The sequence below is a fragment of the Phaenicophaeus curvirostris genome, chromosome 12, assembly GCF_032191515.1.
Source record: "Phaenicophaeus curvirostris isolate KB17595 chromosome 12, BPBGC_Pcur_1.0, whole genome shotgun sequence".
NCBI classification, from domain to species: Eukaryota; Metazoa; Chordata; class Aves; order Cuculiformes; family Cuculidae; genus Phaenicophaeus; species Phaenicophaeus curvirostris.
In genome coordinates this window covers 6,091,104-6,108,961 of record NC_091403.1, presented here as the reverse complement: position 1 = coordinate 6,108,961, position 17,858 = coordinate 6,091,104, and the positions used below count along the sequence as shown (strand labels likewise).

Below are 17,858 nucleotides of genomic sequence, written 5' to 3'. Positions count from 1 at the left end.
TCAGTGCCTACCACTATTTTGATTATCTGAAACCTGGGAAATTCTAGATATGACCATAGTCTCCTGTCTCTCCAAATTCTTTCATAATCCAAAGGTCTTTAAATGTATTAAATTGTTCTTTGATATTTGTTACTATGCTGTTTTGTGTTTTCAGTCTAGTAAAGAGCTAGTGTCTTGGCATCTTGCCCTAGCATTATTGCTGAGTAAATTTCCTTCTCCCTTTCCTGAGCAGAACTAGTGATCAGAGCTGATATAAAATCAGTCATATCCTTTCTATGGAAGACTTTTTCTTCTGTTTTTCTGAAGAAAAGAGGAGTGCATGTTTACACATTTTTTTTGTTTGTTTAAGAAATCAAATAACTCATTATCTGAATTGTGTTCTGAAGAACTTCAGTTCCAGGTGCATTTCTTGTGCTGTTACAGCTCATCACCTGTATAAGCTGGCTGCGGGCAGTTGCAAAGGTGGCATAACCACCCCTTAAAGGGGGCAAAAATATATCTGGGATAGAACCTGTTATTTTTTATGTGAAGTATTCTCTCACACTTAAGTTCTAGCTGTTTAGTTCTGCATACTTTACTGTCTCTAGCCATTCCTGTGGCAGGTTTTCTGAAACAGGCTTGACGAAAGGAATTGCAGAGCTGTATTCTGGGGACAAACTGAATCCAAGAACTGCTTTCCAGTTCTTTATTTCGAACTATACAGTGTTGACAATCATTACTAAAAGGTATTACTAAATGCTTATAGAATGGGCATAATGCTGAAAACATCTTTTCCCCCTCTTAACCTGTTCTGTAAAATGCAGGACAAGCTCTACCCAACTAAGTATGTTTGAGTTTGAATTCCAAATCAGATCTGCTATATGGTACAGGAACAGCTGACGCCAGCCTTCTGAATACATCAATGACAGCATCTACAAGCAGGGAGTACCTAATTCCTTCCAAGGTACAAAATGCAAGAAGCTGCTAAGAAAATCATACTAACCCCTTGCTTCACCACAGAGTGGGAATGATAGAAACCATCTGGCTCACTCTTTCTGCCTTTAAAACACTACTGCATGTATATTTATGATATGGTCTCAAATTGTTCCAGTTTGCTGCCGAAATATAGATTTAGCTGAACTTTCAAAATCGCTATTAGACCAAACACTGAAATATAAACTAACAGAAGGAGAAAATTAAAACCCTCTCAAAATAGAAACCAATCTAATAATTTAATCCAAGTTTGATAAATAAGTAAGGATTTTTCTACCTGATGTTTCTCCTGTCTTGCTGAGGATATGGATGAAAATGTGTGTCAATTATCTAACAATTTTTTTTTCAAATAGCTTAGTAATTCCTTGTCTTAATGTTGTCTAATGTCATTTATTTACTTCTTACACATTGTTTTTACCAGTTTAAATATTTTGTCTAAGATGAAAGCCTGACTTCAGGGATATCAGTAGAATATTTGCTATTACACACAGGCAGCACTTTGAAACCTCTCTCTCTGTTTACATGATCAGATATTTATAAATGTGTTACTTTTATCCAGTTAAGTTTCAGTTGTCTTCTAACTTCACAATTCAATATCAAACCAGAAAAACAGCAGCATCAAGAGCAGTGGAGAAAATTGTTCGTATTGCTATTACAGGAGCAAATATACTATGGGAGCTGTAGCCAAATTTCTCCCTTAGTTTGTGTGGGTTTTAAGCTACCTTTTTATTTTCAGCTGAATTATGCAGTATGAAAATCAGGGGGACCGGGGCATGTGTTCAGTTTTGACCTAAAATGCTAGGATGTAGAGGAAATTAGGCGTTAATGAGTCTGAGTTTGACAGTACAAATATTCATGCACACTCTTAGTTTTGCCCATGTGCATAATATCAGGATGTCAGTGAGAAAAATCCTGCAACAAGTGGCATGTAAATATTTCCTAGAGTCCACAGCCTTTCTGTGCCTTGCTTTTCTCAACTGTTATATAGAAATAGTGTCCTAGCTTTTTGGTGAAAGTTACTTGTGCCCTAAAAGTAGAAAGAAGGACTCTAGAAATAAGGGCTGCACACATTCCAGTGTGTTGTGACAGAATAACATGATGCTCTTCTGAAGAGAAGTTTTCAGTCAGAGCTAAAAGGTAAAAAGTCATGGAATAAAGATAACAGTACTGAACAGCTGACAGAGCATAGGGTTAGCTAAGTTATATGAAAAGTTTCTTTAAAGTTTCTTACGAACTTTAACACATTTCTGTTATGTATTATTAGTTTGTACACAACCCAGTTTCCTGATGCCTTTGTTCTAATTTTTTAATTCCCTTGTGTGAATCAGTGCAGTTATGTTTATTTCAATTGAATTATCGTTGTTTATGTCAGCTAAAGATCTGTCAAGGGGACATATAAAAGGGAAACTATGAAGTCATAAAGCTGCCTTGGGTTGTAATCCACCGTTCCTTTCCATCATCACCAATAACTGCACCTACAAGCTATTTTAAAAGGAGGATTTTCATATCTATCTAATACTCCCTAACTCCACCTTCAGTTATGGAAACATTTTTAAAAATCTAGCTCTTAGTAACTTAGAAGATCAAGTCTATTAAAAAGATTCTTTAAACATTTTAACAGCAGTTGCCCTAAAGCATTTAAATTAAATTATAAAACATTACTAAAATGTGTATGCCTTAACAGTTGTCTCTCAGTTAATCAGAGGAAAGTATTCAAAATATGATAGAAACTACTTCATTTTCTGTACCAACTGAGCAAAGTTTCTGATGGCCCTGAACTGCAGAAGGAAGGAAGGATGTGAGCTCTTCTGTGCCTGTAAGCTGCAGTAGTTATTTTACTTGGCTCTCAGAGCACACAGGTACTACTATATCACTGTATGGTGACTGTTTACAATTAAGTTATCTGTGGCCAATCTGTTGAAGTATTTAATATCTTAAATTCAGTTCCATCCTAGCAGCCATGTTATTATATTGGCAGAATTCCAAATTTCCATGTCTGACAATCAAACAACCTGTTTGACGGGCTACGGTGCAGTGCACTGGCACTAAGTGTAAAGACATACTTTTCTCATGATCTGGAGACAAATGGAAGATTTCATACCACTCAGGCATTTGATACCAGCTTCGAATAGGAGGCTTTGGGAATGCTTTGCTTTTCAATTTCTCTCCTACCACTAACATAATTCTTATTTTGCTTTTATATGTATTGATGTCATGAAGTTTTGATGAGCTCCATAGAAGTAATACATAAGCAATCTGTAGCAGAAGACATGAACCCCTTTAAAATCTGGAAACCAGCTGGTCTGTGATTTGTGGATGTTTGAAAACATACATTTTAGCTAATGGGCTTAAACAAGGACCTTGTTTGAGCAGGGAAGAATAAAATGTTTTCTGTCAGGAAGCATAATAGCATGGTAGAGATTTCTTCCATGGGCTCATAGGGCTAGAGGACTCAGATAAAGATTAGTGGTTATTACATATTGGACCACAAGACGGGTAGTGGAAGCTATATATGAAAATAAAGGGTTTGCAGACTTAGGTTTCTGTGTTGTGAAGGATTTGCATTAAGCTTTTACGTTTTTGTGATTGGCAGACTCAGTTTGCAGGTCTTCTTTGATTCTGCATTGAATTTATGATAATTTCTACGCTTTATGGTACTGTTCTCTCCTAGTGTTTGTGACATAAAAGTTACTCTGTAATAGTGAGCTCAGTCAGAGATTTTAGAACTACCTTGAAGCCCATGAAGTTACACCAGCACAGAGCCTGGCAGTACCCATTTTAGTGTGTTCTAAAATATGTATATATAAACCTGTTCTTGGTAAAAGATTTGCTATATTTTTTACTGAAACAATTACAGCCATTCCAAGGACCGAAGAATTTCTTTGCATAGAATATTTAGAATATAATAGAATATACAAAGTGCTTCTGCTGTTCTTAACTTGGTCTTTCTATGCCAGCATAATTCCTCCATGCCCATCATTGTATTCTTAAACTGTCTGTGAATGCCAATCCTATACAACAGAAAGAATTTTACAAAAATAGGTAATATTTCTACTGTTAAATATGTATTCAGTACAAATAATAGAATCCATTTCTACTCAGTATAGATATGTGGATCTGTGGTTTTAATATAGTTCCAAAAAACTTAGACTAAACTTCCATTTATAGCTTCCATACAGAAATATAATTTTGCACATATATTTGAAAAGTAGTAGCTATTTCTTTAGGCTGAATATCCTATTGAGTATATTCTGGTGCGTTGTGCTCATATCTCGAGTAGAATAAATAGAGATACTAATCTTACTCCTGGATAGATGTTGGTAAGATACAGATAAGTCATTCTGACTTGAAAGGCAGGAAGAGATTCACGGTGGAATAGGAATCTCATTTTTCTTTATGCCCAGCCGGTATTACCAATATTATGAAACCATCTCTTAAAGTAAAAACACATGGATTTGCAGAAGCAGTAGTTATTATTTGGAATCCTTTTAAATTAGCTCCTCAAGTCATTGATAGGCATCAGTAACAAAACTCTTACTGATTTCAGAAGAGCCAGGCTTTTACAAATGACAAATATATGTCTTTCCTAATATGGGTCTTTCAGCTCTTGAGCAAACTTTCCCTAATGAATCACAGGGTTAGATAGCTTTTCTTCCAGTCAGTAACTTAACTCCTCCGCAGCTGTGCAATATTTTTTTACTTTCAACAGAAACTATTTAGACTGTTAATGATAGTTAATCAGTAAGTCAGTATGAATAGAACTGCCATGTTTTGACTGTACATTGAAAATAGTGTGAATGCTGGACTTTTGAACAATTACTTTCTCATGCTCATCCCATTTCTGTGTTGTTGAGAATGTATTTCAATCAAATGTTGCACACACAGAGAAGAAAATTTTTTTTTTCTTGTAGAAATCTATGTTAATGAAATAAATATGGCACAATCTGATAGGACTCTAATCAGCCTTTTTTGTACAATATCACCTGTGAAGTAAATTGCAGCACATGTGATTATAGTAGATGATGTATATATAATTCTTTAGGGATCCACTAACAGAGGCTCATTTGCAGTGCAGCTGCCAGGTAGCTGTAAAGAGGAAAACAGAGAAAGAAACCATCCCACTGTGATGGGTCTTGTGCTGGAAGAGAGTGAACTCACGAAACGAGAGCTGTAACTAGCAATTTTACTTTGCTAAGCTGAGTTCAGCTAAAAGTACCCACAACCGCATTGGTCAAGTATGAACAAGAGGACAATGTAATATAATAAATTGTGAGCCAAAATCCTCAATATTTACTCTGCTGTATATAGGCAGAAATAGCCTGTGTTTTCCTGCATCCTCTACAAACCAGCGATCACCTGCACTCTGGTTTTGGAATTCACATAGTTAATTATTTGAGGAAATAAGTATGATTACCTTCATGTACCTTTGTGCAAAACTTATATTTGTTAATATTGCCATAGATGGATAAGGATGCTCCCAACAAAATGGTATCACAGACAGAAAAATGTGAAAAGCTAATGCGGAGACGGAGAAAATATATTTGTAATGGCAGTCCTAGCAGGAAAAAAAATTTATATCTTATGAATGCAAGATGATCACTGCAAGTGATTAGGAGAAAGTCAGGAAATATGGATTCTATTATTTATTTTGCCTCACACAGTTGCATAAGAGTGGCTACTTGCGCACTTTTGAAACTGTCATCTGAGATGATTTACAAGTGTAAAAGTAGCATGTATATGCTATGATGTTTAGGCCTAAATATTGCTTTTTGAAATGTAATTTGAAGTGTCCTTTGGCATCACTTTCAGAAGTGTCTCTGGGACGTCTACAGATCCTGTTTGAAAAGCATAATGTACAGAATACCTACTTTATAAAATGTGTTGTTATATAAGAAGTTGTGTTTTGGCCAAGTTAAGTATTTATTACATTCCAAATGTTAAACAGTTTTGGACAATTTCTCCAATAATTATGATAAATGTATCACTAGATCATTTTCTGTTTAAATGATATAGGCATTGGAACGCCTCACATTCTCTTAATCTGATGCATCAGAGCTAGGCTAGTCACCGCCTTACTAAACGTAGGGGAGTTATGCCTTAGATGTTATAAATCACCTGAGAAGTTCTGCTTTTGGTCTAGTTTGGTCTAATGATAGTTCTATGATTTTGGTATAGTGAGGGTTTGCTTCCCATGTTCCTTCTGGATGAAAGTGCCATTTCAGAAATTCTTTAAATCATACAGAATGTGTCCTAGATAAATATGATCAAAATAGATACTTCAAATACAAAATGCTGGATTACTTAGCTAAAAAAATGAGAGCTCAATTACCTTGAAAGATGTGATAATATTTTTTTCTTTAATTTTGTTGCATGACAGTTATGTTCAGTAATATAGAATTGAATTTCCTAAGTCACACAAAGACATAGTAAGAGGTGATAGCATGTTAAGTAATTTTACTTTCTTATTTATAATCAAGCAGCCTGAGTACCAGTTTGCTAATCTGAACATTCTGATTGAAACAGGTGTGCAATAATTTAAAAGAATGGTTTTGTTAATAGTTGTATTTTAAGGCATTTTAAATGGATAAGTATAAGTGGCCTAGAACTCTTGCCATTTACTTTATAATCTGAGCAGGCTCTTCTAATTACTCTCAAAATTCACGTAGCATTTGGTTTCCTTTGACCTAATAAGTAACTACAAACTTCAACACTAATCCCCCAAAATTTCTGGCTGTTACACTGTTAGTAAGGTAGGAAAACACGCACAGGCTGTCTTTTACAGCCTTAATAAGAAAAATTCTTTCCTACCTGCTGAAACAGATGCTTAGACAGAATGTTCAGCACTCTAAAACATAGTGCCAGCACTGTAGGTGTGGCAGGATGAAAAAGAGAGCAAGGACTCCAAACACCTGTGTAGCTGATTGCATTAGTAAGTGGGAGGAAGGAGAGCACAGGCTGCCTGGTAGCAAGAGAGGAAGGTTCCTGATGGGGAAGGGGCTTTCTACGCTTTTCATGTCATCTCTTACCTGATGAGGTAGGTGGCCTTATTTGTTTCCTGAGTCTTTTGGGGATCATAATGTGGACATAAGGTATAAGAAGTTTTCTTTCTTGTTTTCTGACTTATATGCAGTGTTTTGGAGTGCTCTGAAGAAGACTTTGCTTGCCCTGGAAATTATGTAACTTTTAAGTTGGTTTTGGTTTTTCAGTCTGTGCTGGAAATATTGACCAGGATCTCCACATGGAGTGATAGATGTAAAAGGTTCAATTAGAAAACTGGAGTTTACGTTAATTGGAAGAATGTTTGGTTGTTTTGGGGTTTTTTGGTTTTGTTTTTGGTTTGGGTTTTTTTACCAGTTAGTTTGAAAATAGCCTCTTGAAGATGTTTCCAATTTCGTTTTTGATTAGTAACAACGTCTGTAGACAGAGTACTGTTTGAGTACTTGTCATTCTTACAGTTCATGTACTTAATATATGGCAGAGATTTCTGTTTTGTGTTATGTTCCAGCACGGTGTTGGTAAAATGGTGCTAAACCCATACAAGTGCTGGGTGGGGAATTCAGTTGGGATGAATCTCACTTGAGAGACCAGTGTTTCTTCCTGCCCTTGTGTAAAGGTGTAGTATCAGAATTTGTTGTGGTGCCACTGGAAAGTGATATAACTGTGATGACTTCAAGGCTTGTGTAGCTTCCCCACATAAAGGATATGTGGGGATAACATAAAGAATGTACGCTGAGGAAGATCTTGTATTGGGTGTTCCCACAATATAAATCTGTTTTTTGTTGCATGGTGGCTCTAACAAGCAAGTTTAGTTGTTTGAATCACTATGTGCTGGATTTACATGACTAGTTCCATAAATACTTGTAAAGTCTCACCATTAAGCACTCAAGAACGACTTGGATTTTTTTGTATCATCCTGCATGTTATGTGTAGTATTTAAGCTGCATGGGCCATTCCAAAGGAAATAAATTAGCACGATGGAATTGGAGTTGCTTTTGCTGGTGAAAGTTGTGCTTTCTAATTATACTAGTACTGGCTGCCCTCTCTGGGATTCAGTTATCCTTTCTATTTTACCTCAGAGTTTCTATTGGGCAGTACAGTTCTTGGTTTCACAAGGTCTTTGATGCAGAAGCTACACAAGCAATGGATGGAATCAATCCACTCCCGCTCTGTGCTGCCTTCTTCCCTTGACTTTGCTAGATCCACATTTTCCCCCAAATCCATCTGCTTAGTGGCTAGCCTGAGAACCTGAACATTGCCACCCTCAGAGTTCACGTAGACTACTCACAGGCATCATCTATCATCACAATGCAATGTTATGCATGTGTTGTGCAAGAAGCCAGAAAACTCTTCTACTGAGTATTTATGCTCACCTGACAAGCATCTAAAACTTGGCACTTGGCACTATATTGCTTACAGCTGTACAGACAAACAGCACACAGAACCATGGCAGCAGTTCACCTGAGCAGCTCTGGGACTTCAGCACAGGTTCACATGCAACCTGTTCAGAATTTGGTAGTAATTGTGATTCTGTCCCTATCTTCTCTTGTGATTCTCCTATCTTCTGTTCTTCAGATAATAGGTATGTTCATCTATAATAATTTCTATCTCTAACAATCATATACTTCATTATTTATATCTTGTTTCTGATTTAGATATCAAAACCCACTTGTCATTTAAAGGTCATAATAAAAGCTTATAAAATTATTGCAAGTTATTAATGAAAATATGCTTCCTGTTAGCAGGTGTTTTTTTCCTGTTTTGCAATACATTAACATCTAGTTAGACAAATATCGAAATCCCAGGGTATCCAAATGAGTGAAAACAAGTCTGATCAGCTTGTTATAGTCTATAGCAACACCCAGTATCTATTAACACATAGAAATAAATCAAACCAGCTTACAAAAAACGGAAGTAAGGTAGGGCGTGTATGCTATTAAATGTTGAAGTAGTAATGCTAGGAATCTCCTCCAAAAAACCCCACAGGTAATGAGGTTATTCAAAAGGTGCTTTGATTGAAGTGATGGAGATGGCTGACATTTGTTTTACTCCCTGTTTTAGAAGTCGTTCTTGTTCTAAATGCTATGAAATGGGCACGTTTTCTGTGGGTTTGTTTATAGTTTTCCAGTGATCTGTCAATGTCCTAAGTGTGCTTCATTTTGAAAGATGGCATCCTGAAGGAAAGTTTCAGTGGTTTTAAACAGAATATCTAGACTTTTTAATCATTTCAGACTGTTGTTTTTGAATTATCAGATTCCCTCTATAACTTTAAAAGAGCAAATGCTTGCTTGGAATAAGCTGACATAGCTTTGCCAATGTGAACTAGGATCTACCTGTCGGATTGTCTGATTCAACGTTGTAGCCTTCTGAGGATAAACTGTGCCGGCACTAGATTCATGTTGTAGGCAGTGTGTGAATACTGCAACGTGAATCTCATTACAAATCAAGCATCGTTTTGTTCTTTGTTTCAGAAGCTAAATAATAGTCAAGAGAGAGCATATTGATTGCATTGGTATTTTTATTGCTTTTTCTGTGTGCTTTATGAAGCTGTGGGACACATCTGTGAATATCCACTTCCAACTTTTCAGCACCAATTGTTCCAAGGAATTTTTTCCATTTGTACAAATGATGTCATGTGTTATGAAAGTTTTAAAATGTGACAATTCAGCTCTATGATTGTTAACCTCTATTATGTTATTGCCATATGAATTTTCACTGTTAACTTTTTCTTACTAATGTTTCTAAATTACATTCACAGAAGGCTAACTTGACCTTTGTGTAAGCTCATATCCAGAAATAAATATTAGCAATAAAGTCAAAGGTCAAAAAAGACAATTGAAATACAGTTGCCAAATATAGTCATAGACAGTCAATTATGCAATGAAAGCAGTGTGCCACCCAAGAAGAGTAACAGTCTTCCTGTGCCTAAACTTATTCTGTTTTGATGAGGAAAGTATTCCAAAATATACTACTAGTTGATAGGCTTTTGTAGTGTGGAACAGTATGATTGCATGCTTTAGGATGCCTTGGTCTTCTTGACCTTTAAGGAAGATGGAGGGGAAAACCAACTTTATTGTGTACTCCAGGATCCTAGAAATCTAAAGTGAAATCACTTTCACATACTCAGTCAATACAGAAAGCTGGAAGCCATGAAGGGAGAGGACTTGGATTTTGGTTTTGTTTTGCAAGACTGACCATCTAGAGAATTATATTTTCTACCAAATTCAATTTGCCTATATGGAAAATTGCTTCCTTAAGGTTTATTTGAGCTCTGTGCTTTTCTCCCTAGCTACTGACTTTGATTACAGAATATTGAGTAACAGACTATTAACTAAAATAATAAAAATATTTGATATCTTTAACACACAGTTCTTTGGAAGTCTGGAAGTTATTTCACCAACAGATTTTAGAGCCCTTTACATAGGGGCAAATCATTCTTTTTCATAGAGGCACAGAGAGTTTGAAGAATTTTCCCAATGTCTGTAAGCAAATTGCTTAGAAGTTTGGATTAGCCTCAAGTCTCTTGAGTCTCAGGTCAGGGCCACTTCAGCACTTTTTCTTCAGGATGGAGCAATAACATGCTTAATGCTACAATACTGATTTTTTTTTTTTAATCCAGAAATAGTAAATAGTGGGGAGAAAAAGCTGAAGGGGGAAGAGGCTTCAATTTGTCTTTTTAAATGTATCCTGTAACTGCTTCTGCAGTCGGCTGCAAGACTTGAGTGATGGTTCCATAAAAATATAAGGTTTCTCATTTCTGATATATCTCAATAATAAGAGATGTAAAAAAACTGCCAAGTCACAGCTGAATTACAAACTGTATCAAGGGCAACTGAATCAGTTTAAGCACACTGTGTAGATTCAGCTTAAATGTTTTTTTCACTACTCATTGATTTTTAGCTCATTCCCCAGTTTTGAAGCATACACAGGCAGACGTAGCCTTGCTGGTGTATGTTAACTTGTGAAGCTGCTGCCTGTGCCTGATCTCAGAGGTCTGATTCTCCCGTCACAGAGTTTATACAATCACTTTGCATTCAGAGTGAGAAGAAAGAGAGTGTAAACTGCTACCATTCTGACTCTACACATTTTGTGGCTGCTAAATACCATGGAATAGACAAGGTGATGAAGATTCCGGGAGTAAATTCAGAAGTGATGAACCGTTGTAATTGTTTTTCATGGCACCCTTGTCTTACTGTGTCAGCTGAACACTGATTTGGACATGGATATGTGAGATCTAAAGAATCTTGCTGCAATGGTTCAAGAGTTTATTCTCCTTTCTTCTCACTTCCCACGAAGGGGACTTTTATCAGAAAAAGTCAATAGAAGCTGTAAGAGAGGCATAACTTAGCTGCTTCTGTTATTTGCATCTTTACTAAAACCCATCTTCATCAGCGGTTTATGGTGAAAATCTGGAATTTGTGATAAGGTGTAGGCTAAGGTATAGGCATAGAGTGTCTTCTGCTGGATGAAACTTGAGGGTTCCATACCCTGTATACAAAGAGCTAGAGAAGGAGCAGGGAAGTCTGTTATAATTAGATCTGATTAATTGCTGTAGGAGGGAAAGTCATCCTTGGCACTGCAGGCTACGTGTTAAGAGGATACACATATGCTGCCATTTGAATGAAATCTCTGTTATTAGCAGTGCTAATGTGAAGCAAAAGAGCTTTCACATTAGTGAAGGTTTGTCTTCTCCCAAAACCAACTTATGTGTTGAACCAACAGCCTCTTGACAAAATCAAGAATGCAGTTGCAAAGACAGACTTTGTTTGGTTGGAACACACATAACGCTTAACTGAATCTGGTACACCAATACCTGCCTTGAAATATCTGATTTTCAGATACTGAATCTCCTTGCTTCTCTATGTAATACATATTTAAGCAACAGAAATAAAATTTACATGGTTGCAAAACATACATACTTCTATATGTATATAGAAGTACTGTTGGAAATTTAATTTCTAAGCAAGTTTGGGTATTTAACCACTAAGTTGCATAAGTGTTTTGTCATCAGTTGGGGCTTAGGTTTTAACAGAACTGAGTTAGAGTTCATTTAATATTGCTAAAAACTGTGACTTGTTGGATTTTGTTCAAAATAGTAGTTTTCCAAGATAAAAATTTTGACCAAGATTTCAGCCATTTTATGCCTAGATCTTAATACACTATCTTATGTTCTTATCTTTTTGTTGTTGTTGTTTCTTTTTTCCTTGGTTTTATCTGCAAAGAGGAGGAAATAGGCACTTTCTGGGTTTAGAGCACACATGGAATATGATAGGATCAGACATCTTAGGATTCAGGTTCCGGGAAGGCTTTTCAAGTAACTAAGAGACCCTTTGAAGTCTTGAAAATGAGATTCCAAAGGCAACAGAGCGTGGAAAGTCCTAAAACATCATCCAGTCATAGTTGTAAATCCTCTTGGATAGAGTCAAAATAAACTCTGATTTTTGCTGCCTTTCTTTCTGAACAAAATCAAATAAAATCTGGCAAAATTTATAAACACAAACTGAAATGAAAGGAGTAAGCAGTAAGGAGGAGGCATCTGTTTTTCTGTCAAAGATAAAGGGTTCAGTTGCCATATTATCTTCAAGATATTTTCATTCACTCTCACTTATTACTATCATGAATTCAGAAAGGCTGTTTTCTGTGCTCACTTAGATTATCTTACATGAACAAGATACAAAAATTAGTTTTTAATAAAAAAAAAATAAGGCTTGGACAAAGTATAAGAAGTGATTGTCAAAGAGGGAGATTTTATGAACAATGACAAGTTTTTCTGGGTGACCTCATCTCTTGGCTGCTTCCTGATTCTTGCTTTAGTTTTTCAGTATGTGACTCAGTTCTCACTCTGCCTTTTAATTTTCAGAGTAAAACCAAAGCTGGCAGGTGCAAAGTGATTTCCTATGTTTAGTGGAGATCTCTGTCCTCTGGTTTTCTTAGTTTACTCTTGAGTTATTAGCCTTATGTCCACCAGAAGGCTCTACTGCTTTCTGAAACATGCACAGAATAGTATCCTTAAGATAACTGCTAAGTTCATCACTGTTGTAAACAGGATTCAACAATTTGCTTTCACTGAAGGGCTACACGTGTATTTCTTGGACTAAATGTTTACGTGTTTTGAAACAAGTGAATTATAAATACAGATTAATTGCAGTTGGTGAGTGAGGATTTGATTTAGTATTTAATTTTGCCATGGAATTTCAACACACACACATTTAATAGAGTGGCTTTTGAATTAAAAAGTGAGGAAATTTTAACACTTGCATGTTTTTGCTGTTACTTTTATAGGATGTGTGTATACGTATTTTATTCTGTAACCTACTAGCAAAGTCTGAAGTGCAGACACCCCAATTCATCACTGTCTTGGCATTCTTACAATTATAGTCTTGACTGATGAGAGAAGCTCTTAGTAAATTTTGGCATTTGCCAAAGTTATGATGAAGTTATCATTCTACAGACACTTCTCAATGTGAATATTGCTCTTCATTAATGATGCTTCCCAATTCATAGCCTGAAAAAAGTGTGTGCTGACTGTGTGCAAAGCTGTTGATGTGGCTTCCTTTATGAAGCTAAGTTATCATAGTTAAAATATGAAATTTTTCTTGTTTACATTTTCGTAGCACTTTAGTGATTCAAAAGGGGTAAGGATTACTTATTACGGAAGTGGAAAATTAGGATAAAATAAGAAGATACTTCTCAAAGCAATGATTTTTATACTTTGTTAATTTGACTGCAACTGTTCTGGGATTCCATCCTGAGAAACAGGTCTGATTCACCTTTTACTGACTTTCAAAGCTGGAAGTAGCAGAACAAGAACATTTGAACACCCAGATTAGTATATCTTTAATGGGTATGATTTTAAAATTAGTTTTTATAGACATTGGATAAAATTATCCTGTTTAGTCTACTCTAGTAATATTAAAAATTTTGCTTAGGAAGAGTCTGTTGGTCCAGGTGGAGTGCTTTGTTTGTTTTGGTATTTCCACCACCACCACCCCCCCCGCCCTCATATCTTATTGATTTTCCTTACAGGTACCCATCTTTAGAAAAGCTTCTTGCATATTCTGTTGAATAGAGGATACCATGAAAAAGGTTTTTCACCATTTCTCAGAAAATCCAAATTTAATTAGTGTCCATTTTCCAGTCTTCTTTGTCTATATTTCCCCTTTCTACTTGTCCAACAAAAACATTAGGATATTATTTCCTAGTATATTACAGATAAATTACAGCAAGAGGTTTAAATTTAAGATGGTGGGAGACTTTTCACATACTTTAGTTAAGTTTTGTGGAGGCAGCTCATCATGGAGCACATCAGCTACTAGATAAACCATTCCAGTATTGTTTTCTCTACTGACAGTCATTGCATTTACCAGAAAAAGAATTTTTTTTTTTTTTTACTGCAGTATAAATGTAAGAGTTTAACAAGTCAGGATTGTCTTTCTGTGATTTGTAATAAGTTAGTCACCACCACTAAATCTTCTTAAAGTGTTCAGAAAACTACAAGAAATGGATTGCCTTTAGCGCAAGATGATCTGATATCCTCTAATGGTTTCACTACAGAATGTTTCAGGGTGTCATTAGTGTGCTTCAGCAGCATGGGATCCTGCAGAGAATTGAGGCCTTTACTTGAAACTGAAATAATGCTGAATTACTAAGATTTTAATTAAGCATTATGGAAATAAAAAAAAATCATGTAATTGTTCAGTTCTATATGCTCACATAATCTTTTATATTGGTTGTAAATAATTACAGAAAAAAAATTGGGTCCTGTGGGTATTCACTTATCTACAAAAATTTAGAAGAAACTATTTCAACAGTCGATACCAGTTTTTTTCTAATAATTTTCATGGGAGCAATATTTCACTTCAAACCTCTCCCTATGGATATCTGTTGTAGCAAAGTCTTTCTGAAGCTCAATGGGAGTCTTCCTGAATATGGACTAAATAATTTATTTGGCTTCTGGCCATGTGTTGCTTTCAGAGGAATATGGTTGTTCACTATGTAATAGTGTAGGAAGAAAGGAGACATATGGAAACAAATTTTCAAGGAAAGAGCAACATTAGTCAACTAAGTTTTAGCCATGCAAGTTGCCAAGCACTTAGTGTAGACATGAAGTAAAGAAATAAATTATGAAGCCCACTAGCCAGGTGCTTAGCATGCAAAAGTGCTGTTCTTATAGAAAATAAGCAGTCAGCTTCAGCTGAAAGCTGCATCACACTAATAGTTCTTGTAATTTGATTTATTGATTTCTTTTGTTCTTGCTGTTATAAAAAACACAATAATGCATACAACCTACATTAAAACTGTGTTTAATAGCGTCCTTGGAAATATATTTGTCCTTTCAGTTGACTACAAGCACTAGACCAGCATTTCTGTGGTTTTTTTTCCTTATAATTTTGTATTGAAATATGCAGTATAATCCTATGTATTTTCCTGTTGTATCTTAAGTGATGTCTTTTCAAGTAGATGTCATATTTCCTTAAATAAACAATATATTTGTAATAAGACAAAGTGGGCAAAATAGTGACTGTAAAATTCATATCTTTAGGTGTAACTGGAAGATATATAGGTATTTGTGTGAAAAACACATATTCGTCCAGCAATTCTTTTGCTAGGTCTAAAATAGTATTTGGTACAGCTTTGCAAAATATTATATGTTCATTCTCTCTAGATGAGTCATGTTTTTGGAAGAAAGGGGAGAGATTATTTTTTCAGCATCATGATCATTGTAATAATGAACTGCAGAAACTATAATAGATTTTGTTCCTGGCTTGGCAAACTATCTAAAAGATTTTGCAAGAGAGTTTACATAATTCTTTCCATTGAACTTTCTAGTATTGCATATGTTTTAATTGTTAACTCAGACACACCAAACTTTTAGGTAGGTTGTGGACTACATAAATGTGGTTTAATGTTTCATAAGTATTTTATGAGCAGAGATTGTGGTTATACGTTTTCATACTTACAACTTTAATTCACTTGTTAAAATAGGCTCTCTGTTTGCTAATAGTTACCAGCTGCAACCAATATATTAGCAGATCTACAATGTAGCATTTAAAATGACGCATTTCAAAATCAATAACAAATGTCCTGCTGTAGGATTAATTGGAAAACTTGTCTTATACAAATGTCAGCACACTGTACAAAATTCTTTTGGAATTACAATAAATCAAGGAATAGGAAACAATAATGTGTAAATTTCTAAAACTTAGAAATGGGAAGAGCAAAAAATATTACTTACTGTAGTTGTTGTTTGCTTCTCGTGTCCCTTTTACTTTGCCTCGCTTATCAATCCTCATATACCACTGAGTTCGACAGAAAAGTCTTCTCACTCTTACATCCCCCCCTTCCATATAATCATAGCTTCTGGTATGTCGCTCAGGGCTGGAACAGTTCACATTTGTAGCCATTTGCTCTGGAGTCATGTCATTGCAAGCTAAAGATATAGTGCCCATTAGAAAGATAATGTAAAAGTATGATCTGTAGAGCAAAATTGGCAGGATCCATGTCAGTATCCATTTGTGCATTATAGTGCAGTGTTCTGGGTGTTCATGAACAACATAATGAAAATTAAATCTGAAGTAGGCTGTTGGTCTTAGGTCACCGACCTGCCTTCTGTCTCTGTGAGTTACAGATTCGTTTAAATGAGATTGTTCCCTCTTCTAGAATTCTGATCGTTATTCCTTAATAGTTAATGGCGAAACGGAAGAGCTTCTTAAATATCTCTTCAGTCAGAATATCCTTTAGAGACACAAGTTATAAAAACCTTTGTTGTTGTGACCTTCTGTACTACTTGAATTTGCTGCTTGCACTGAAAGTAAAAGATCTGTGAGAAAAGGTGTGTAAGTCTTTATGTTCAATTGTTACAAAGGTGCAAGGATATATTATGCTACTGAAAAGCACTGTACACAAGTGTATGACATGCTAAGCTGATTTTTTTAACTATGCAAATATATACACAATAGCTATCACTCACACAACATACGGAGACATTTAATCTGATTGTAAACAGTTTGTTTTCAGTATTAAGTTGTTCCAAAAATACCCCATTGAATCAGTTGAACTACTTTCTCAGACATGGTAAAATTCTGCTGATTACTTCATACCTATATATTCAGCATTAGCACAATCTACCAGATAACTTTTCTCTAGTTCAGATTTCAAAACAGACCTCATAGTCTTAGCCCTGTACTTTTCACTCCTACCCTTTTCAGTTTATTAGTAGAAATAGTTTTCTTAATGTTTTTTTTAGTATCGAGCATATAGAAATGAAGATAAAAGTTATTAGGTATTAGAAACTGTTTAATGTTCTTGTAAAGGACAGATAACTTACTTGTTCCTGTTGATAAGAGCTGGATGCCCAAGTATTCCATTTCTGTTGTCTGCTTTTTGCAACATGAAACACACCACTGTGGCTACAAACTTTCGCAGCTCAGAAAGACTCCACCAGAATTATAATTGTTTCCATAAATCAACACGCTGGAGAGATGGTGTGTATGTGCTTATGCGTGCGCGTGCATGTGTGTGGTGAGCCTGTTGTTCAGTCCTTTTCGATAAATACCTTTGCTGACCTCACTTGGAAGCAATTAGAATTTAACCAGTCAGCTGTCAGTTGAATGCACGAACAAAAATAAAAGGGAGACTTGCATTGTATCGTGTCCAATGGTCATCAGAGGGAGCTATGTACATAGTTTATACTTTAAATCTCCAAGAATCTACTTTCTAAAAACATATATTCCGTGGTGTGTGGATAGAGTTGCTTTGCATGCTAGCTAGTGTTTCTGTGCTTTAATTTAGGTCAGAGGTTTTCTGTCTTAAATTCCTCCTTCTCTCTTTTGTACTCACACACTTATCTCGGTTTGCTTTCAAATCTCTTCTGCAGTTTGGTGGATTTG

General features: G+C 35.6%; 1 protein-coding gene across 3 annotated transcripts in view; it reads right to left on the bottom strand.

The window, feature by feature from the left end:
* Positions 1-17,501, bottom strand: part of FGF7 (fibroblast growth factor 7) — a 32,196-nt gene extending 14,695 nt beyond the window's left edge. Inside the window, exons 1-2 of one of the 3 annotated variants that reach the window (XM_069867018.1) lie at positions 17,297-17,501; positions 16,205-16,399 (exon numbers count right to left, since the gene is read on the bottom strand). In XM_069867018.1, the coding sequence (XP_069723119.1) occupies positions 16,205-16,399; positions 17,297-17,336 (235 nt within the window). In that variant the 5' untranslated portion in view covers positions 17,337-17,501. Of the gene's footprint in view, positions 1-16,204; positions 16,790-17,296 lie in introns of all 3 variants that reach the window. The other 2 variants (XM_069867016.1, XM_069867017.1) reach the window with 2 other exon arrangements.
* Between the last annotated feature and the right edge of the window lie 357 nt (positions 17,502-17,858).